The following is a 23,274-nucleotide window of genomic DNA, read 5'->3' on the forward strand; positions in this document are numbered from 1 at the left end:
CCTCAAAAAAGAATGTCCATATGAGAGCCTGTGTGTGTGTGAAGGACACACACACACGCGCACACACACACACATACTCACTCTCCCAGTCATTGCGGACATTCGTGTCCCAAAAGTAGTGGCAGACTTCGTGACCTGTGACACCCTTCACTGCGTGCGTGGCTTTCAGAGGGTCCAGTACAATACCGTTCTCCTCGACCTCTCTCCTGTACACCTGCACATGTGCACACGCAGACACACACAGATGCACACAAACACGTACACACACACAAAAACATCCAAGAGCATTTAGGTGATCTCTGTGCATTATTCAGTGAAAAAGAAATCAAATGGTTTGGTATTTTTGAGCTAAATGTAAATAATGTTTTTAGCCCATAATAACACCATGCTGTTACTCGATAGAGAAAAGAACGAGGGTTAGATCTGTGTCCGAAACTCCGAGAGGAGTCACGTTCCAGTAGCACGGCTGACCAGCCTGAAAGCACAGAGAGGTGAATTCTAGAAACCGCCTCCTCCTCCTCACACTCTCACCTTCATCTCACCCTCCTCCACCACCAGCTGCCAGTTAGCATCTCCGCCTACATCCTGAAGGGAGTAAGTCATGTGACTCTGCACCATCTCCTCCACCTATCAGACACAGGAACAGAGGGAGGAAGAGGAAGGGTGAGGATCAGCGATAATTTCCAATCAGCGATGTCTCTCAGACACACCAACAGCCAGTTTACACTTGAAGCAAGTGTAAAATAACTCAAAAGTCAGGCGCGAGTGTTTAGACGCCATTTATTAAAAGGATTCATTCCACCAAGACTTTGCTACTACCAATGCTAGACAAACAAAACCCAAGCTTCATGCATATTAAGCCACAGGCGTAAATACACCTCATTAACAGATGTAAATGCATGTCATTAACAGGCATCATTTCTACCACACGTGTAGTACCACATATGTTTTCTTAAACAAAACAGATAACGTTTAAAAAGCAGGGGATTACCGCAGCACCGAGGACGACTAATCGATCAAAGGAATAGTTCAACCACACAATGTGACACATGAAGGCAAGACTGCAGCCAGTTAGCATAACAGCACTTTCTTAAATTGTTTGATTAACATCCCTTTGATCAATATTTTGATAATAAGCCATTTCCGATGTACACGTGTACGCGTCTGCTCCTGTGGCATGCCATTACAATTAACTGCCTGTGCGCAAGCAGTGGGGCAGAGCGCACGGTTAGACAGCCTGTGAGTTAGGAGGCGCTGTTACCTCAGCACTGAACCTGTGCTCATGGTGAAGAGGGGGGCTGAAGGCTAGATGGGAGGAGGGTGGAGTGGAGGACTGGGGGGGTGGAGAGGGAGAGAGGGAGAGAGGGAGAGAAGGAGAGAAGGATGGAAAGGAAGTGAAGGACATTTATGGTTATGCAGTCGTGAAATGAAAAGTTCAAGACAGTCGAGAGAAGACAAAGACAAACGAGAGGGAAGTACCGAGAACGTAACCAACGTCAAAGAGGGAAAGCATAGGGAACTCGTGAGGGCATTCAGTCGGACCAATCAGGAAAAGCATCCCTCACCTTCTCAGCGAATCGGTGGGTGCCCATGGTGGAGTAGACGTCTGCTGAAGGCATGGGGCTAGGCCTGTGGACCCGAGACTTCTCCGTGTGTGTCTAAGGACACGCCCGCACAGACAAGCACAGGTGTACAGGCAAACAGGTACAGACACATACAGACAGACAACATAATGCGTAATAAATAATGGTGTTGTCGCATCTGTTGCAGTATTCATAAAATTTTTAACAGCTTGCCCAACAGATCCAATAAATTAAAAGCACTCGTTATATATTTCCTGCAGTGCTGAACTCTGATTGGAGCCCAAACCCAGGCCTGGGGTTGCCTGGATACCGTGGATTGCCACTGGAAAGGTGTGAGGAGGGAAGCTCGCCATGGTAACACACCTGTTCCTCTATTTTGTCCTGTCTGTCAAGAGCCGCCTCCACAGCATCGAAGAACTCGTCTTCATTTATCAGACTGTTGGGACCCTCCTGGCGGGGTGCGGAAAGAACAGAGCAGAACACAGGAGTTAAGAACGAGGCACCAAAACCAGACCCGAACAAACCATGACAGCCACACATCTGCGAGCGATGAACAGTGTCCTGCCACTTCTGGGACCACATCACATCCATAAGCAGTGCTCATCAAGGACAAAACGATTAAACAGAATCAAAAACACTAAATGTCCCTTATTTTTGGCAGGTACTTGTGGGAACATTTGATCACACTGGTGTAATTCAAGACCTACATCATTCTGAGAGGACCCCAGAAGGTTTAAACACTTAAACATATAGAAAGAGAAGCCATGTTGTGCAGACTAACACTACACTATCACTTCCCTGCCTGGAATCAGCAGGCATGATCCAACAGGAGACTTGCAAATCTACAGTGACCTGAACTTGGGTCTTTTTTTCCAAAGACCAGAACCTAAGCATAGCAAGTTGCACATTGAAATGAAGGATTTCAAATATCTGTGTATTCCGCTAGCAGGAGAACAAACCCGGCAGCTGTTGAGGTTATAGATGGTTAATGCAGTAAAGCCCATAATGCAACTGGCACGGAAAATGGTCCGCGCCCTCTAGAGATCTGGAGCAATCTACTGATCATAACTGATGTCCTCACAGACAAGATTAAACACAAACACAGAGGTGATCCAGAGGGTTTTCTTTCTGTCCTTCCTATAAAACTCCTATAAAGTGAAGTGATGTCATGGTTTCTGCACCCGGGCCAGCCTCTAGAATTGTCTCTAATCATATTAACCAATGATGCAGCAGAAGACAGGAGACATGAAAAGAACTTCACAGCTGCACTAAAACATCTTGTACCGGTGGTTTTGAAAGGGAAAATGACTCTGGAATCATGTTGCCCCAAGGCCAAAACCCAAGACCTGACAAAGAGGCCAAAGAGAACAAGCAGACTACAGGTTGGTCTCCCAGTGAACACATAATCGCAGGAGTCTTTCACGTTCAGACGGAAACTGAATGTGAAGATCCTCAAGAGATGACAGGAGCATGGGGTCAGCGGTTCACAACAGTGTAGCTGTGCTGGCATGAAAATGGACATTCTGTGATTGATTTAAAAATGTGAGCTAGGATGCAAGTCAAGGAAGGTTGAACATATAGCAAAACAAATTCACCTGGCAGTACCATTGCTTACAGACAGTTGAATGAACCTGATGTCACTAAAGAACTGCTCTGTACCAGACAGGAATACTACAACATGCTCCAATTGCAAAGTTCAATTTATCAAATGACACCACTGCTCGAGGTGTCCAGTGAACACATGAAGGTTATTTAATAGACACAAAGCCCACCTCATAGTCTGGGCCTCCGAAATGGGATTTCTTCTTCAGCTCTGACAGTGCTGTTTTATAGGCCTCCTCAATTCTCCTCCTTTTCTCTGTTTCCTATAGAGATAGAAAAGAAAAAATGTAAGAAACAAATGAGAAAGAGGAGGAAAGAATGATCGAGAGCAAAGCATAAAGGGAGAAAGAAGATGGATGGAGTAGGTGGGAGGGTGTGAGGGAGATTGAGAGAGAGAGAGAGAGAGAGAGAGAGAGAGAGAGAGAGAGAGAGAGAGAGAGAGTGTGAGTGAGTGCAAGATTTATAGATTATACTATTTTACCCTTCTTCTCTCACATAGCTAATATTGTGAGCCATGCAAAGATTTACCTTCTCAGTCTGTAAGCAGACAGTGCAGCTGTACTGAGGTATTGCAATGCCTGTAATGCAGTAGCCAGAGTTCTAGACCCGGGGGCAAGGCCCCCCAGAGTTCTAGACCCGGGGACAAGGCCCTCGGAGCTCTAGAACCAGGGGCAAAGCCCTCAGAGCTCTAGAACACACGACCCTTCATTCTGTAGAACAAAATCATCATTCTTTCAGTAGACAAGGTCTTCCATTTTGCCAGTGCTAGTCAGAGAATGGAGCGAAAAAAGCACAAACACAGCAAAAGTCTCCAGGAATCCCTGTGTGCCAACTGCAACACACCACCACCTACAACACCTACTTAGCACTAATTTCAGCTGTCTGCCCCCAGCATGTTAAATAGAAAATTGTCAAATTTTGCAGTGTGCTTACAGTGCACTGCCGCCCCACACAAGCACTTTGTGTTATTAGGGAGATCAACAATCTGGCTCTAAAAGTAACTTTGTGCAGTGATAACAGAATGCTAGCCTTGTGTGGTGGTTAGTGGGAGAGGAATGTCTCAAAACACCACTTTCAGTGGGAGTTCAGTGATTTTACCCACAAAGTAAGCCCATTTATGTGTGTCAGCTTCACTGTTAATCAAAGATTTACAAGCAGCATATGAAAACATAATAAAATGTAGTTTCTCTCTGCCTCCAGTTTTAACTTCCAATCTACAGGGGGAGATACCATTTTCATTCACTTGTTTACAGAATTAGCTGAAAATTTGACAAGTTGCAATTAGGCATAATTGTTACACAAATATAGCAAACATAAAAATGTATGACTGCTGATCTTGATCAAGATCTGTTTTTCACACACTAATGAAGAGGAACAAGAATTGACCGTAGAACAGCTATTTGGGACATAAGGGTGTCTTGGTAGAATCCTGATACTCCCGATACTCTGCCATATCCAAAATCAGCCACTAGAGGGCTTGCTAACGTCCAGCTGCCTTGCACGAGGCTTTAACAGGGGAGGTAGGGGTCCATGTTGGTGTTGTACCTTGTCCAGTCTCCGCTGCCAGCTGTCCTCCCTCTTCATCATCAGGTCGATGCAGTGAGACAGTGTGGCCAGGATGCCTGCCGTAGTAGCCTTAAAGGTGATGGCCTCCCCTTTAAAATCTATTCCATTTATGCCCTTGGTGCTTAGAGACTGGAATACTAGAGAGACAGCCAGGTCATTAGCTATCAACTGAGCGACAGACAGAGAGAGAGATATTCTTTCAACGGCACCACTGACTTATAGTGCAGGTCACATGACCAACACCACAACCCTGAATTATAGCCTGAATTGTCAGTTGTAATTTGATACCATGGTGCGATGCCACACAATAGCTGATCAGATTACTTCAAAAGAACTGAGCCGGCACATTCGTGTTGCACTGGCGTAACACTAGAGTAGCTACAGAGATGTTCACACAATTTAAGGCATTGAATACAGGCAACATTACCCTGTGCACATCTCAGGAGATCTGGCATCTCACAGAAGACATTCACACTACACCAATATATATATATATGTATCGGCCAATAATAAATCAAACGCGAGAACACTAGGGTTAAATAGCACACTATTGTCAGCAGCAAGTAAAACGTTTTATAGAAGATTCAGTACTGATTATTCTGCTGTGTGTTTAACCTTGCCTCACGAAATCTCCAGTACAGTCTTCAAAACCCAGTCCAAGTCCAGGCTGCAGCAAATCTGCTTCCATTACCAGGTGACAGGAGCTAGATACTGAACAGACGTGCATAATGAACTTACACTTCTCTCTGCTCCCGTTGTGGTTGTGCAGGAATTCGCCATCAGAGCGAGTGGTTGGAAAATCATCCTCATCATCCTCCACAACTGGACACACACACACACACACACACACACACACACACACACACACACACACACACACACACACACACACACACACACACACACACACACACACACACACACGCGTCAGCGCTAGGCACTGTGTGGCGCTGATGGAACAGCTGGCAGCATAGTGAGAGCAAATGTGGACGCCCACTGTACCACAGAGAACTACAATGCGCTAGCTTCATCTACACACACACACACGCACACAGAGAGATGAGACTGATCGGGGTAGAAAAGAGGATGAAGGGAATAAACAGAAAAAGGTGAAAGGAAGAGAGAAAGAAAAAGAGGAAATGTGAGAAGAGGAGAAAGGAAGGGAGGAAAGGAGAAAGATCAGCAGCGAGAGAGAGTAAGAGTGAGATGAAGAGGGGGTGTACTGAGTGAGCAAAAGAAGGGCTGATTGTATGTGTGGCTCAACAGGCACTCTTGTGCTGCTAAAGGCAAGAAAGATCAAGAGAGAGAGAGAGAGAGAGAGCGCAAGAGAAGGTTGCAGAGAGAGATGGAGGGAGAGGAGCAAAAAAAGAGAAAAAACAGGAGGGATGTTGAAAGCAAAACAATAAGGCTATAAGAGAACAAGAGAGTGAGAGAGAGAGAGAGAAAGAGACAAGGGAAAGATGAGCGAAAGTGAGCAGATACTAGCGCATGAGATTGTGGGATCAACAGCTTTGCCAAAATCTTTCAGTGACTTGCACACGGTACTCAACTCCACAGACCTCATCCACCCGCCCCACCACTAACCATGTCCCACAGAGCAGTGTGTAGTGGTGCATCAGTGTTTGACCCCACTCTTGTACTTACTCTTGTCTCTCTGCAGCTCATCCTTGGACACTGCATCGGCGCAGGCGTCAAAGTATTTCTGCAGCGTGTCCACCTGTCTGCACAGAATGTCTCTGAACGTCTCCATCTCAGCCAGCTTCTCACGAAGACTGTGGCCCTTCTGCACACAAACACACACCCAAAAACATGTACACACAACTAAAGAAAGCCTTTAACAATAATAACAAGCTTTATTTATAGCACTTTAAACAAAGTGTACAAAGTGCATTATGAAATAGAAACAAAATGAAATCAAATTAAGATAAAACAATAGATATGAAGCAAGGAACAGAATATAGCATGAAATTGAATAGATCAAGACCAAAACAAATAAGAACAAAAAAAATAAATAAAAGTGAAGTCACAGATTAATGAAACACATGAACATTAATCTGAACAGCTGTCTAAGCCTCCTCTCACAGAGAATCTGAGCGTTCCTCTTCAATGTGCCTGCCTACACAGGGTCACTAGTGCGGGAGAGAATTCCAAAGCTTCAGGCCAGAGAAATAAAAGCAGTTTCTGTGGTGAACACAGGTGCACGAACAAAGATGTGTTTTGGCAGAAATAAAGAAAGAGTGTGAAGAGGTGTGTGTGCGCACGCGAGTGTGTTCACAGGGAGCAGACATACAGATAAACACAGGTATATAGAGGTTCTGGATTAGAACCTCTGCCAAATGAAAATGTAAGTGTGTGTGTGTTCTCACCTTAAAGGAGGAGGTGGAGGTGGCAGAGTATCCACTGGTAGCAGAGGTGAGAGAGAGCATGGAACCATGTCTCCGCAGACTCGACTCAGAACCATAACCAGACTCGGCCTGGGCACAGGGAGGGAACAGGTCAACACAGATACTCGTGTCCAGTACACAGGCCAGCACATACGCCAGTGAGAGCAGCGTGAACTGACATGCAGTCACACACCCTCACACACGCACATACGTAACACCCTGCAATTCCCAAAACCTCCCAGAGGCTCTTCTCATAAATAACATCCCAAAATAGTACAGGATTATCCTTCTGAGGGATGAAGATGACTGGCATGACGAGACAAGCCCAGACCACCACTTCTGCCTGTCTGATACCCACGGCTCGCTCACGCACGCACGCACGCACGCACGCACGCCCGCCCGCCCCAGCTGGGCGTCTGTTCCCAGAGCTCTCAGCCTTGCATCAGTGGGGTGTGTTTCTAGTAGGGCTAGTGAGGTAGGTCTGGCAGAGGAGATTTCAACAGCGCAGTCCCACCACCAAACGCAGGGTGTGGTGGAGACACCTGTCTGGGACAGCTCAGCATCACTGAGCAAACCCCACTGCAGATCTAAAGTTAACACTGCCACCTGGGTATTGTCTGTCAATATTTCAGAATAATGGCTTCTAGTGTCCTTGTCTTATAATACATTTTCAGCAGACAAGCTTCCCGACTCGAAGCCAGAGCTTCGACTCGGAGTCAGAGCTTTCTTAAACAGGCGCTTCAGGCAGTTTGGGTCACGGCAGAATATTTTAAATGATCGTAGCGATTATTGACCCAACGCCAAGTTAAGTGTTTTACAAACTATTTCTGCACAAACATGTCTGCATTAAGAACAGAAAATCAAACAATAAAATGAACAGTAACAATTTATCTAACAGAAATGCGGTACAATCAGTCTTGGAAATAAATAGCAGGTCAGATGTCCTTACATGACCTTATAGATTGTTGAGCTGTGAAAAGGTGAATTGTCAAAGGAAAATGTTTTAAAAAGTGAGGGAAAAAAAGAGTAATCCATCCTTCCTCTAACACCCCCTCCCCTCTAATCCATGTTGAATAGTTATCAGAGCTCAATTTTCACCAATTTGAGTATAGCCTCCCCTGTACAAATGCCTGCATTCAGAATTTTATCATGTTTCAAAAAAATATAATAATTTCAAATGCAAAATGTAGGAACAGCTGTAACATGACAGCCTTGCAGTGGTGAGGCCTTACCACTAGGTGGTAGTAGTATGCTTAGCCTCTATACTGGCCAGCAAAACCCAAGGTAACTACGGTTCAAAGACAGAAAATAACCTTTGTGGTAAACACGAGTCAACCTTACCATGATTCTAGCCAATGAAAAGGGCTCTTACTGACTCACATACATCCAAAAATTCAATCCAAATCCACCATTATCCAATTAAGCCAAGAATAGCCTGTGTGAGTGTTACGCGATCGATGGTGTTGATGTCTAGGGAACACAGAACGATCTACAGCATGATAAAACACAATACAACACAGACATACATAAAAACCTAAATCCAACAAGAAACACACAAAGTCCTATAAATCCAGCTACATGCTGGATGGCACACACTGCACAAGATCCAAGTCAGAGGTGCCTGGTTTCCCAGAGGTCTGTTGTGTTGTGCTGTTATGAAGAATCCGTACTGGTTTGCTCTGGAACTGAAATTTCTGTTCCATTAGGTTTTTAATTACCATAACTGCAAACACATTTACTGGGGAATCCTTAAAAAACAAAAACAAAAACAAAAAAAAACCAAAAAAAAAACCATGCATGTGCGCACTCTCACACACATACACACACACACACACACACACACACACACACACACACACACACACACACAAACGTCTAGCAACCATCTAACATTAGACAAATGCAATGTCCAAACTCCAAGTGACATGATAATTCTTTCTGTAATGCTACATGGGCCAACTGTTATAGAAGACAGACAGACACACACAGAAGTCTGAAAGCACAAGACCAGACTGACTCTCAGCAGCAGGGCATAACATTGCAGTACTCATGCTGCACAAGCACATCATAGAAAACAAAGTTTATAGCCCAGGCAGTCATGTACTTAACTGCATATGTGTACATGTGTATTTTCTCTTGTGCTTAAAGTGAGTAATAAAGACAGATGAACAGATAAAGTGTGTGTAAGTGGTGGTGGTGGTGGTGGGGGGGGGGGGGGGGGGGTTCCCCTTCTGTTGACTCCAAGAATCCAGCAGCACATGTGTGGAGCAGGGTGTGGGCACTTAACTTCACAATAACACACTCGACCACTACACACCCCAAATACTAACTTTCATATTTCCTTTCAAAATACACACCACCTATTGTGTTTGTCAAGTAGTTTATATTACGTGTATATCAGCACAGGGTAGTTATACACACACACACACACACACACACACACACACACACACACACACACTTTGACCTTTGCATTCCTGTTTCTGTGCACTGTGGGAGCGCTCCCTTATCCAACTCTCTCTACACGTCTGTGGTCTCCGTGCATGGATCTCAGAACTAATACAGTTTCTGTTTTGCAATACAAACCATCAGCAAATACAATACATAAAACTATAGAGTTTATTACTGTGAAAACTGCTCAGTTCAAACGTAAAGCTTCAGCAAAGCCTCTTACCACAATAATGATCATTCTCAGAAAACATTGTTATCATCAGAAATATCTATTTAGTTCATGTTAAGTTCAAGTTTCTCAGTTGTAACAAGTGTGAAAGTCTTGCTGTTTAAAGAGATGCACTTTTTCCAGAGGAGTCACAGTAAATCGCTTATGCTGGCAGACAATTAACCAAGCTCCAACAGACAGAATTTTGCACATGATTTACAATATAACAAACAGATTTTTAAAGAGAGCGGTCAACTGGTGAAAGAATCAATTAACACGATAGTCAGGCATGACTCTCACATGCATGACCAAGCTTGCAAGTGTGTAAGTGCTGCAAGTATGCAACAAGCCACTACAATGAGGTACTCTCAGACCACACACTTCACTCTCTCTGCCTTGGAGCCAAAACTGTAGAAGTGGACAATTTGCAGAGCGAGTAAAAATGACATCTGTTTGTAGTCACTGAGCATATGACTCAATAGGTGTGGCAAGATCCAATACTGACTAACTAACCAACAACAGCAGGACCCCTTCAAGATTCCTCTCCACATGTAGGACTGTATAAGAGGTCTAGTGTTGGAAACACAGCCACAGGTGCTTCCCAGTTTGTTCAAAAGGCTTAAGCACTCGATGACTCAAGAAACAGTTCAGCAGAAGCAACACGCGCGCCAGACATTCCTACAGAGTTCTTTAAAAAACGCACATCTCCTCCACACATGGATCTGAGCTCTGTGATGACCCGCGGTTCCCCGCGGCAACACAAGCTCCATGACAACACTAATATTATGACATCACAGGAGCTGGGCTTCCACCAATGTTGGAAGACAGATGGCCTGGACAGGACGAGGAGCAGGGCTCTAATTAAATGTGGTCTTTGGCTCTGCTTCCTGGGTAACGGCGGTACTCACAAACCTGGTCATAACCACTAGAGCCTACCAGAGCCATAGAACCAGAAACAATGCACATGTGCCAACACAGTTCATGAGCAGACAAAAACCTTGTTTACTATATTTAATATGTACATCTCTTACTGCAGTTACTTACCTGGAATCTTCTTTGGCAATATATATAATATTTTACCTGTGTGTCTAGTCTAAACAGATTTGTCAAAAATGTATACAATATAGGCAATATATACACAGGAAAGTTCTCTCTAAAGGTGAGGAGGGAAGGGGGGTAAATCTGTGTTCTCCTACGTATCTCAACATAACTCTCTGGAAAACACACTGCACAACATTAATGTTTAGTTGCATTAACAATTTACCGCACTCATTAAAGCTTTACTTTATAGTGATTTCACATGCATATAAACACCTGCCACTTAGAGTAAGAGCAATAACTTGGGAGGCCTTTTGCACAGACAAACGCAGTGTTTGTAAATCTAAACAAACGCGTTTGTTAATGACTGTGTCAACCACACAATCTGTAAATAGCAGTGCCGATATCGTAGATGCAATCAAAGAAGTGTGTGTGTGTGTGTGTGTGTGTGTGTGTGTGTGTGCGCGCGCGTTTATGTGAGATGGATATCATATGTGGGTGTGGTGAATATAACAGAGTGCTGGTGAAGTAGCACCCAGCTCACCCTGTGCTGCTCGATGGAGTCAATCCACTGGTTACGGTGTTCAGGATCCAAAGCCCTCAGGTACCATACGCTGTCATTAACACTGATGTCCAGTCTGCACTCATCAAACTCATGGGGCTAGAGAGGACAGCAACAAGGAATGGGGGGGGGGGGGGAGAGAGAGAGAGAGAAAGAATTTAATTTGAAATACACAATACAGGATCGAGTAAGAGAGCTTTTAGTTTAGATGTACTTACATGAAGACAAATCAATAGATCAACAGGCAGAAACATAACTAGACAATATCACTACTGTCAAATTTAGCATTTAACATGTTTATTTTAATAAAAGTCCCAGTTTTTTTTCCAGTGGTTCACTATGAAAAGGAGGAGGAGGTACATAGACAGTGGGAGATGATGGGGCTACATGGCATCAAGCTGGAACAGAGGAACCACACACACACACACACACACAGACAGAGACAGAGACAGAGAGAGAGAGAGAGAGAGAGAGAGAGAGAGAGAGAGAGAGAGAGAGAGAGAGAGAGAGAGAGAGAGAGAGAGAGAGGTGGGGGGGGGGCAAGGTAGCCTCAGAGGATGAACATCAAGGACCCTCAAAACGAGATTGGAAATCTATAATATTTCCCTGTGTGAGGTTTGGGGAGGACCTTTTCTGCATGTGTACCTCTGTTTCAAGTTTGGTTTATTTGTCACATACATAGTCATACACAGTATAACTCGTAGTGAAATGGTTGAGTGCGCTCTGTCCAAACTGAGGAAAAAGAAAACAGGGGTGCATAGAGGAATATATATTCTATATATGTACAAAAATATATTAACAATGTATGTACAATATGTGTATATTATGATTATATACACAATGTACAATGTATATGGTTGTGTATGTACACAATGTACAGAATGTACAGATCCATTTTGTAAGAAGACATATTTACAGTTTTTATGTTACATGGTGGTAATTGAATATATATACAGTTATTGAATATATATACACAGTTATGTTACATGGTGGTGGTCCCCACAGTTTATCAGTTTCCCTGATTCAGGGCCCGAATGGCCTGTGGGAAGAAGCTCCTCTTCAGTCTCTCTGTCTTGGTCTTCAGGGAGTGAAAGCGCTTCCCTGACCTCAACAGAGAGAAGAGCCTATTGTTGGGATGGGTGGGGTCCTTCACAATCCTCCTGGCCTTGGTCTGGCACCTGTGCACATTATTAGTACTAGGGATGTGTGTGCACAAAAGAAATGCTGCCAGATGGTCATATTGTCAGACACAGCCATCCTGGAGTTAACACAGGGTCAAAGAAATCCCAATAAAAATGAAAACTCTTTTTAAACTTGCCGTACATCCTCTCATGCCACCAGGATGTCTCTTCACCTGCCCTTTTAGTTCATTTCTTTGCCATCCTCTTGCATGCATAGTAAAACACACAGACTCTTTGCTCAGATGCCACCAAACCTCAGGTCTACATGGATGCAATCTCAGCTCAACTGTGTACATGCATTCACACACAGCTCAGAATGATGGCTACAGCTCAAGGACAAACTTACAGACACATTCTCACACACAGAAAGAAAAAGAGCGAATAAGAGAGAGATAGACACATACACACAGACTAAAGGACACCTGGGTGTTAGGGGAGCAGCAGAAGCGAGCAGCAATAAATCTCACACACAAACAAAAAGGTGAGGCTGGATTCAACACCCTCAGTAAAAGGTCTGTCTATACACTAGCGACAGCCACAGTAGTGTCCTCAGTATTCAATGCTAAAACATTTGCTATAACCCTTCCTCTCGTTCTAGCGAGTCTGTGCATATTTGAACTTCAAAGAGAACAATACATTAACACCATAAATATCTAAATCTAAATAAATACAGCTGTGAAGCATTTCAATTACAGCCCAATTTAAAGGATTATTGTTGGCAAAAAAATGTAAAATTACAAGATTGTCCATTTACACCAGATACAGTTGATTGGCCAGGACATGTCTGAAGTCTAAATTTTGCTTCTTTAGTTTAGAACAAAAGCTGCTAACATTGCTAACATACACTGGAAGTCAAAACAGCAAGGATAACAGCATTCGTAAACACATGACCACAAACGTCTCTCAACCTGCTCACACCACATCCAGGTTGCAATAAAGGTCTAGGTGATGTGGTTTAGGAAAAATTATGTAAACTGTCACTGAATTGTCACTTCAGTGGCACAGACGTGTGCTACAGTTTGGTCCCATAGATACTGATCATACTGGAACCGGTACCATATTGGTACTGGATTTTGATACCCAACCCTAGATATGGTTCTCACGAGAAACACAAGAAAAAAACCCCACAAAGCTAAATTTGCAAAAGAAGAGTATATTCTGTCATGTAGTTTATTATCACTTCTATTTCTGAATTAAAGAACACTCCAGATAATTGCTGGGTCCTCAAACCAGTGGGAAGGTTTCTTAAAAGGTTCCCTAGTTCACGGGAACCAGCACCAAGTGCCAGCCTTTCCCGCTTCTACTGTACATCCTAGGGGTGGCATGGGCCGCCGACGCAAGTGCAGACCTGCTGATCCTGTGGCTCTGTGACAAACCTCAACAGTCCAGCTCAACATCAAGAGTAGCTCAAACATCTGAAAAACAGCTACCTGTGTCTGCGCCGACCTTGGGCTGTCTAGCTTTGCTTTTAAAGTATATTCTTACTCGCCGTGTTAACACTGTTGGCTAAAAACATGAAAAATAGTTGCTCTTCTGTTGAAGGCAAGGATTACAGATATCAATTACCATTGGTATTTTACAGCAAGTCCCAGAACCAGTGAACAGAACCCACAGACACAAGCCACTTCAATATACCTGAGTGTCTAAGAACAGCAGCTTACCAAATAGTCAGCCTAACTAAATGCGGCTGTGTGTGTGTAAACTAAATGTGATGGGTTCCTCAGGGTGGAGGTCCACTGTTTGGGAATGAAAGAGCATGGGGGTGCTGGGAATCCTCAGCAAATTGCTGGCTAAAAGGTCATCACCCCTGACCTGGACCAACCTGGGAGACAACGCATCAGATAACACACCTCTCACGGATGTGCCCTCACCCCCACCCCAAACACCCACGTGTCGTGAACTGGCTTCACATACACCATGGCTTATCTGGAAAACTCCCATTACACAAGACTATGGAGATGCTGGGTGTGTACATTATTCTTCAGTAAAGAGGTGGATGCGAGTCATAAACCGTGCTGCAGTGAAACAGGGGCAAAAGGCAGGGCAGAAGGCAGGGCAGAAGCAGACAAGACCGCAGCAGAGTGAGAGCCTGAACTCAAAACAGTGGGGGGAAAACTACCAGATATGAGCTACATCACCGATCCAGAAACAGAGAGAGAGAACACTGAAATACTGAATATGTTTGAGGTTCCTCTCCACCTGTGAGCCTGAGCAAAAGAAAGAGTAGACAGATGCAGTCCAGAAGCAGTGACGCGATCTGTGGTGGATCGATCTAACCCCACCTTACCCCATCCACCCCGCCCCCATACAGTACACGTGTGAAACCACAAAATACAAGGAAAGAAGGGGGAGAGAGAGAGAGAGAGATACACACATTGGCAGACCACTGACAGAAAGATCAGTTTTCACTGCTGTTATTTAAAAACGGTGACAGACTAGCCATGTACATGCACGTGTTATTTTAATTAACAAATTAAATGAACCATCACTCTAAAACAGCTGTTCAGCTGGCACAGTATATCTGATACTTTACCCAAACATTTATTACTGTAAATGTCAAAAAGGAAAAACCATCCTGCAATACACACCATGTAGTCTCAGAAAGGGCACACATAGAAGCTCAAAATTGCGCTCAATTTCTCACTGTAAAGCACAAATACATAATATATAAAAGGAAAACTTACTCTTAAATGTGTTCAGCAGGTGTGAAGTCTAGCTGTCTTACGCCACATGTCAGGACCAGAAAGATATCACCACTGACTTTGTTTGATAAAATTACTACCACAGCCTAAAACTTAAATAAGTCAGATTTGATCAGTCATGCTGATGGGTGGCACGGCATAGCTTGTGGATTAAAACAGGCAACAAAGGAGGCACGAACCATTGGGTTAACCCATCACATATGGATGGAGGGTCCATGTGACCAACATCACAACCTAGTCAAACCTGGACCCACTGATCTGCTGTACAAATGGACGAGATGAAACAGTGCAGCACACATCCAACAAGAGCCTTCTGTTACTGTTTATTTACATAAAGGCTATTTATAGTGGGGGAACCATACTGAGACTTCAGTCTCGTTCTCAGTAGAATCTTATGTTATATCCAACCAACAAATGCAAGCAGTCAAACTAAATAAAGAAGTAATTTATTTTAATTTAAAAAAAGCACATCTGCTCTGCCAAGCAAAGTGATCACATACTTTGAAGTGTGTCTGTATGTGTGTGCGTGTGTGTGTGTACACATAGGATGACCTGGGCTTTTAGCCGCTCCAGATGAGCTGTGGGCACTTGAAGGAAAGGGAAGAAAAAGAAAGAGGGTCGACAGGTCAGAGGTGCAGGTCATGACCCCACCAAAACGCAGGGACACACGGGAAAGGGCGATGCAGGAAACAGAATCCTGTTTCCTGCTTCAAGCAGCAGAAGAGTCCTATGTTTCATCACTTCCTTAAGCTACCTCTGTGTTTTCCTCTCGCTGGCCTGCTGCTAGAGCTCGGAGTGCTTATCTCTCTCTTTCTCTCTCTCTCACAAGTCCAGGTCACAGTTTGCATCTGAAATGCTGAAACAATGTTTTGTTTTGGGTTTTTTTTTACACTGCATTTACATGTACAGTCCATTTCTTCCTCTCTCTTTACACTTCTCTCTGTTTAGGTGGTTGTTGTTAGAGGTCCAAGATGCAGCCAGTTCCAGTTTCACTCAGACTCGCCCCAGGATGGGGATGCCGGGTTCAGAGGATAACTCCAGCTCTCACTCTGCCAGAAACACACACCCCCTCTGTGCCGCACTCCAACTCCACACTCCAGGCCACACTGCGCCAGGCCAGACACTGATGCTTCACCTTTCTTGCATATTAATGAGGTCCTGAAGCTGCATTATCTGATAACTGTACCAAATATCGGCCCCTATTTTGCGATTTCACTTTTCTCGCACCTGGAACAGAGAAAATCAGTCCCATGTTTTTAGAGGACTCTCAGACAGGCACATTAGAGAAGAAAAGAGACTAAACTACAGCCCCTCTAGGGGATCACAGGTGTCAGAGATCCAGAGGAGGGGCTGGACAATGCAGGTCTGCAGCAGCAAGCTAACAGTCAGTGTGATGACACTGATCTGGAGACAAAAATACACAAAGGAAATCACATCAGCAGCTACAGAGTGATATTAGGGCTCAGTGGCTATTTGTGAGTCTCCATTCTCAATTACAGTTTCACACACACAGGCGAGCCTTGAGAGGGGGAAACTGGTCGTTTATCGCCTTGCTGAGGTTTGGCATGCACTGCACACCACTTGAAAAAAAGACATGCATACAAACCCACACACCCACATTCACACACCCACCCTCTGTGTCTCTCTCTCTCATTTTAAAACGCACTTGACTTTCCAATTCAGTTCAGCAGTCATGTCTACAAACAGCCTTGCTTTCATCAAATATTCAACACATCAATATGTACAACCTCCCCCACACCTTGAATGAAAAAAACAAACACAGGGAAAAAATGACATTAAATTTGAGATTCAAGAATAAATCTGTTATGATACGATTGCAGAGTAATTAAAAATCTCTCCATCTGCAAGAAATTATGCACTGACAAGGCCGGGAAACGGTTCCACGCACAAACGGTCAGAAACTCCCTGAGCCACCCTGATGAGGCGAAGGCTTCTAGGCGGTCAGAGAGCAAGAGTCTGCTAACTACAATGAACTTTGTGGCTGTGTTTAATCATGGCTGGCACAAAAAGATCAAATAAAATAAAAAAACAACTTAAGCAACATTTCACTCCTCTGCACTCTGCCCTTGAAACCTGCCCAAATCTGTACCCCTCAATATGCAGTCTCCCTCTCCCTCTCTCCCTGACTGTAGGCCTGTATAAAATGCAGGAAATCTACAAATGCTTTTTTAAAATGCCACAAACCAGCCAAAAGCAGCAACAGGCCACTGAGCAGAGATAAATCCCACCTCCACTGCACCAATCTGGGACTAGACTGCCTGCACACAAACTGACACCAACAGTCACGAGAAACCATTCAAAACGGACCCTGACTCAGCAGTTAGAGACAGCTGTACAGCCAGCTAAAAGGCCACTTTAAAGAAAAAGAGACCTCCTCTGAAATGCAAAAGCAAGAGAAATAAAAGTTCAGAAACATGCACAGCTCTGAGAGACTTAATGAACAGACAGACAGGCCTTTAGGGACATTTGGGGACACACTTCAGGTGTGCAACTCTGCAGTCCCTACAGCAGGAGCAGAGGAACGCTGCTGGTACACTGACCCGGGACAAACGTAGCACTACAGAACACTGGGGCACGTTTGTACTGTGCCATGCCTGCAGTCGGTCACTGAGAACGAAGTTGAAGCTGTGTGTGGGGCTGATCCCAGATCAGTTCAGAGTGGTGTGGGTTTAATGTCACTCAGCTATTAAACTCGGACAAAGAAGCAAGAGCCCCCTGACAGCAGGAACGATCTCCCTGTGCTTCAGCCAAAGGCTGGGCTCAGACTCTGCACTTTCTTGTCACTGAACTGCGCGGACCTGTGAGATGACACAGCACATCTACAGACAGAAGGAACACCCTTTGAGGTCTCTTCTCTCCCACCACCAGCTCTTCTCTGGATGCGCCTTTTCTTTCTTTCTGTCCATTCTCTCTTACTACCCAACTAACACTTGGGTGGTAAGAAAACTCAAGAGCTGTACCTGCCCCAACATGTGTGATTAGCAGCACTTTACAACAAACTGGAGGGTTTGTAATAACCCAGCCCGGCCCCCTGGCATGCTCCACCTGTCTCTTGCTTGTCTCTGCAGCACTAACGCAATCACACACGGGGGCCTCAAACAGCAATTTCTGCACAGGCACTCATAACATATTAAAGTACTAAAGCGGTGTGTTTAATAAGGGGGGGAGCAAAAGAGAGAAAGACTGCACTGACATTGTACTTTTTTTGAAGAGAGACGAGGGGAAAACAGTGACTTGTTTACAGGACCCTGGGAAAAAGACCTTTGATCCGAAGTCCACTCTCCCCACACACACACACACACACACACACACACACACACACACACACACAGAGAGAGAGAGAGAGAAAGCAAGTACGTGAGAGACAGAGAGAGAGGCTTCACGTCTTGGCATGCAGTGTGATATTGTTCACCATCGCTGGGAGTTGAAAGTGGAGCAGGCCCTTCCGAATGAGAGCAGAATCCTGTTCCCAGCCCTACGCCCACAGCCTCCACACATCTAGCAACACCTTCAGGTTCAGCCTCCACCACCTCAGACCCTCTCTACAGGGCCCGGTTTATCTGCAAAATTAACTGCTACGATGTTCTCTCTTTTACCTTGTTTATTTCCATGTTCTGTTTATGCTAGTTTATATGTCATGTACACCAGCATGCACATTTGTTTTTTTTGGGGGGAAGACAAAGTGGCCGGAGTGTGTTTACAGCATGCGACGTGGCCCGGCTGGAGACTCGTCGTCGTCACGCATTTCAAAGCCAACGTATACCAACACACACAGCGTCTGATATGCTGAAGTGAGCAGGGCTTCCCAGCCCATCACCTCCTGCCACCTCCATGCGGCTGCACAAAGCAAGAGCAGGGCATCCGGACTAGTCGATGTCGTAAAGATGACGTCGTTACGAAGATGAGGTCACTAGAGCAGCAGTAGCTCATTGGTTAAGGAACCTGACTAGTAATCGGAAGGTTGCCAGTTCAAGCTGCACCATTGCCAGATTGCCAATGTTGGGCCCCTGAGCATGACCCTTTACCCTCAACGGCTCAAGTAGTGTTCAGTCAGAACTGTAAGTTACTTAGGATAAAAGCGTCAGCTAAATGCCATAAATATAACGTATTCAAATGTCCAAGGATGACATCATTACTACGATGACATCATTACTAAGGTGTGGGATGTTTTAAATGGCACTTGCTGAACCAGCTCCATTACCAGCAAAAATGCAGTGAGGTCCAGATCAGTTCCTCAAGCTATTTACACACACACACACACACACACACACACACACACACACACACACACACACACACACTCTTGTTAGTGCTCATAAGAGAGATGCATATTGTCAGCCAGTGTGGGTTTCACCCACAGGTTTCCTCAGGTTGTGCTATGCAGATCTTCCTAGCAGGGCTATAACTGGCCTTTATGGGAGCAGGACAAGCAAAGATGTTCATTAAAACACAGATTTTCAGTCTTTTAAAACAAACACAAATTTATATCACACACACACACACGGAAACATTCAAACCCACCATAGATTGTACACAGCTATGCAAAGACATGGACACACATTCAAATGCAGACTCACATGCAGCCAAGTGCAGACTTAAACTCAGAGACAGACAGACATGTGCACACGCGCACACACACACTCTTCTACTTTTAAGCTGACACACATGGGCACACATCAGCACATAAGAACAGAGCAGGCCGTGTAGTAGGAGGCCACGCTGACCTGCATTCAGCGAGGATTTCATTTGGATTCTGTTTTTGGCTACAGCTATACAGCTTCACAGGTTACACCTGCCTCCACTCACATCCTTACCAGAGGATAAAGCAACACTAGACCTTAAACGTAACCCAGCCTGTGTGTGTGTCAGTGCGTGTATATGGAGTCACAGTGAGTGATCAGCAGGGAACACACCCATAGGATTATTCGGTGTGGCCCTCAAACCGGCCTGTCAGTAAACAGCCTATAGAATCTTTTCTCACTCTTAAACTGCAACATGTAAAACAGGGCCTCAGAGAAACTGGGGCAGAGAGAGAGCGAGAGATAGACAAGGAAGAAAAAGAAAGATGAAAAAAGGAGCAGTAGATACCAACTGTGACAATTTGTTTTGTTTAACAAACCCACCCTCCCAACAATGGGACAGTAAAGACTATTCAGACCTTCCAATTATGGCCCATTGTGTCAGTGGTTGTTAGCCGTCATGTCCAGAGCTCTAGCTGAGAGCAAGGGTACAGAAACGGCTCTTCAGCCCCTCTTCTTCAGACAAACAGCATGTCAAGCAGCTAAGCAGCACTTTCCTTCTAAAAACAACTCTCATCTCAGAAGTGGCAGCACTAAAGAAAAGAAAAGCATATGTAGAGATATTGAAAATTGTGGTGAAGTACACAACCTTTCAGAGAAACGGGACGTTTCGGACAGAGGTCCTTCATCAGCTGTGCAAGCAAGGCCTTGTACAGCTGATGAAGGACCTCTGTCTGAAATGTCCTGTTTCTCTGAAACCTTGTGTACTATATAGAATTTTCAACATCTCTACATAACTTACTACAGTACACAGTACTGACTCACATGGAATATTATATTATATATACACATATTCATCTCCTGAATTATAAAATGACAGTTTGAACCGCGGACGCTCACAGACCTCATCCTGCGCCGTGGCTCTGCAGAACTGGAAAATGACACCTTTGCTCTAATTTGGGGAGTCCAGTCCTGGACGTGCCAGAATGTAGCGTAGCCTGGGGATTTCCCCTCCTCAAACGACACCTGACTCAAATGATTGGTTCATTCCCAGATTCAGCAGGTGTGTTTGAACAGGGAAATGTACCAGGCCTTGCTCCAGGACTGAGGTCAGGCCCCACTGCTCTCCAACAGACCTGCTTGAAGCACTGTTCTGTGCAGGAGTAAACATACAAATGACTGCAGCTTGTGCTTCTGTGAAAACATGCCCCTGGATTCCCAAACATTTACAATTTGCGGTTTAATCATTTAAGGGAAAGGGTAAAAGACTACAGGCAAGATACCTTTAAATCAACTATGACCACTAAACTTTTGCTCTTTGCACCGCACCCTCCTTTTTGGCAGTTATGCAAGACAGAGGTGGCAAAGTTTGCTCATTTAAATGTTCCCTTCACGTCACAACGTGGTGCTCGTCACCTGACTCAGTTAGTTAATCTTCAACGCAACATGTCGCATTCACTTCTCGTTCTCTGTTGAAATCAGTGTCGACTCAAGTCACAAGCAACACATTTTCCTTTGAACAAAGAGGGGAAAAACACTGCCCCTTCCATAGCAACCCTGTTCTTCATCAGATTTGGCCATGGCTACCACACACCTCAATCAATATTTGTCATCTTTGATAAGAATACCAGTACCAGGTGCTAATGGCAATGCACCAAGTTGCAAAGTCGCTTGTCAGGTGTGTGTGTGTGTGTGTGTGTGTGTGTATATGTATGTGTGAATGGAGGAAAATAGGTCACATTCTGTTTGTGTCTGGCATATAGCTGGCAGCTGAACATGCACCATCTCTGTCCTTCCCTCTCATCCGTGAGCACCGAGTTTTGAAACTATAAAGAATCTGAGTTCTAGCGCCAAGGAATCTAGAAGTCTGATCAGACAAACCCTGGGCTTCTACTGGCCCCACAGTAGTGAACCACAGTGCTGACCACAGTGGCAGCAGCAGGCAGGGTCTGCTTACCGTGATAACAGCCTTGCTCAAGCACAGAGAGCCCCTGCAGCCATACTCCCTCTCATCCTGGGACTTGTAGTAGCTCAGGGTGTTGTTCTTCAGCACAACCCATCGGTCCTGCCAGCCATGGATGTAGTTTGTCCACTGATGATGCAGGAAAAGAGGAGAACAACATTAGATCAGAACTGACAGCTTCGTGGTTATTTCAGGAGCAGAATTATACCAGCTCCAAGATCTATGACCTACATGTCAAATCCAAGCCAAAGTCATTTCATGGTTTTTTTTTTTTACTGTGATCATTCCTATGCATGTATTAGTGCTTGACAAATATTGTAATATCAACAAACAGCCTGAATAAAAAAATAAAAACAACTCATAAAAAATAAAATAAATAAAAAACCTGTTGTCACGTGTGCAGGTGTATTTAAACTGCTTTCCTTTCTGTAATAAGACTCAAAGGCCAAATGAGCCCTGCTACAGCTGGTACAGCCGACTCTCCACGGCCCCTGCTCGGAATCTCAAACAGCAGCTAACCGCCTCTCTGACCTCTAGTAACCCCGACGGGGAAGCCACATGTACGTACGGTGTTCAGCTACACCCTGAGGTGAATTTTATTTAAATCCGTGTCTTGTCTTTCTTCCATGTACATATTCGGCCTCTCAGTAATGCAATTATATCAGCCAGCCAGCCATGTATGGCGTATGCAAAGCAAACGTCGAAACCGAGTGGAAAGCATGTGATGCTAGCTAGCTGCCAAACTAGCTAATGGATGCAGGATGGCTAGTTATCTTTAAAACAACGTCCGTCAGGCGATGACTATTACAGGCGCGCAATTTTATCGACAAGACGAAACAAAATCAGCAAAGCCAACTATAAAAGTCACGGAGCACAGCCGTCATGAAACCCAGTCAACCCGGTACGGTTTGTTTACACCGACTAGACCTGGACGGGGCTACGGATCACTGAATCCCCGCGGATCACGCTCCTCGTCTTCGGGTTCAAGGGGGTATGGGGACTCCTTACCTTGCTCAGGACTCCGCCGAATTCTGCGGTGGCCCCATGCGGACCGGGGTCGGTGTCCAGGTCCTCCTCGGAGCCCGACGAGTTCCAGCTCTGGTTGTCCGACGCCGGTTTGCCGTTGGGCAGCGGACTGGAATTCATCAGGTAACGGTGGGCGCGCGACGCGAGTTTAAAAAACCAAAAAAAAACAAAACACCAAACCAACACTTTACAACGGAACCGAAACGCAGCCGCAGGTCCGTCCACCTGGCATCGAATATCCTTTGAGA

The 23,274-nt window shown here is 44.8% G+C and overlaps 1 protein-coding gene across 3 annotated transcripts in view; it reads right to left on the reverse strand.

Moving 5' to 3' along the window:
- The window catches only part of cert1b (ceramide transporter 1b), a 28,014-nt gene that overhangs the window by 4,420 nt on the left and 320 nt on the right, over window positions 1-23,274 (reverse strand). For 2 of the 3 annotated variants that reach the window (XM_027004254.3, XM_081718659.1), the window contains exons 1-13: window positions 23,009-23,274; window positions 21,995-22,129; window positions 11,377-11,493; window positions 7,118-7,225; window positions 6,396-6,534; window positions 5,490-5,573; window positions 4,731-4,888; window positions 3,356-3,448; window positions 1,947-2,033; window positions 1,566-1,658; window positions 1,262-1,333; window positions 532-627; window positions 82-214 (exon numbers count right to left, since the gene is read on the reverse strand). The exon at window positions 23,009-23,274 is cut by the window's right edge and continues 320 nt beyond it. In XM_027004254.3, the coding sequence (XP_026860055.2) occupies window positions 82-214; window positions 532-627; window positions 1,262-1,333; window positions 1,566-1,658; window positions 1,947-2,033; window positions 3,356-3,448; window positions 4,731-4,888; window positions 5,490-5,573; window positions 6,396-6,534; window positions 7,118-7,225; window positions 11,377-11,493; window positions 21,995-22,129; window positions 23,009-23,146 (1,453 nt within the window). In that variant the 5' untranslated portion in view covers window positions 23,147-23,274. The remainder of the gene's footprint in view (window positions 1-81; window positions 215-531; window positions 628-1,261; window positions 1,334-1,565; window positions 1,659-1,946; window positions 2,034-3,355; window positions 3,449-4,730; window positions 4,889-5,489; window positions 5,574-6,395; window positions 6,535-7,117; window positions 7,226-11,376; window positions 11,494-21,994; window positions 22,130-23,008) is intronic. The other variant, XM_027004255.3, reaches the window with a different exon arrangement.

This window comes from Electrophorus electricus, chromosome 8 (assembly GCF_041902795.1).
Source record: "Electrophorus electricus isolate QZ-2024a chromosome 8, ASM4190279v1, whole genome shotgun sequence".
Classification (NCBI taxonomy): Eukaryota; Metazoa; Chordata; class Actinopteri; order Gymnotiformes; family Gymnotidae; genus Electrophorus; species Electrophorus electricus.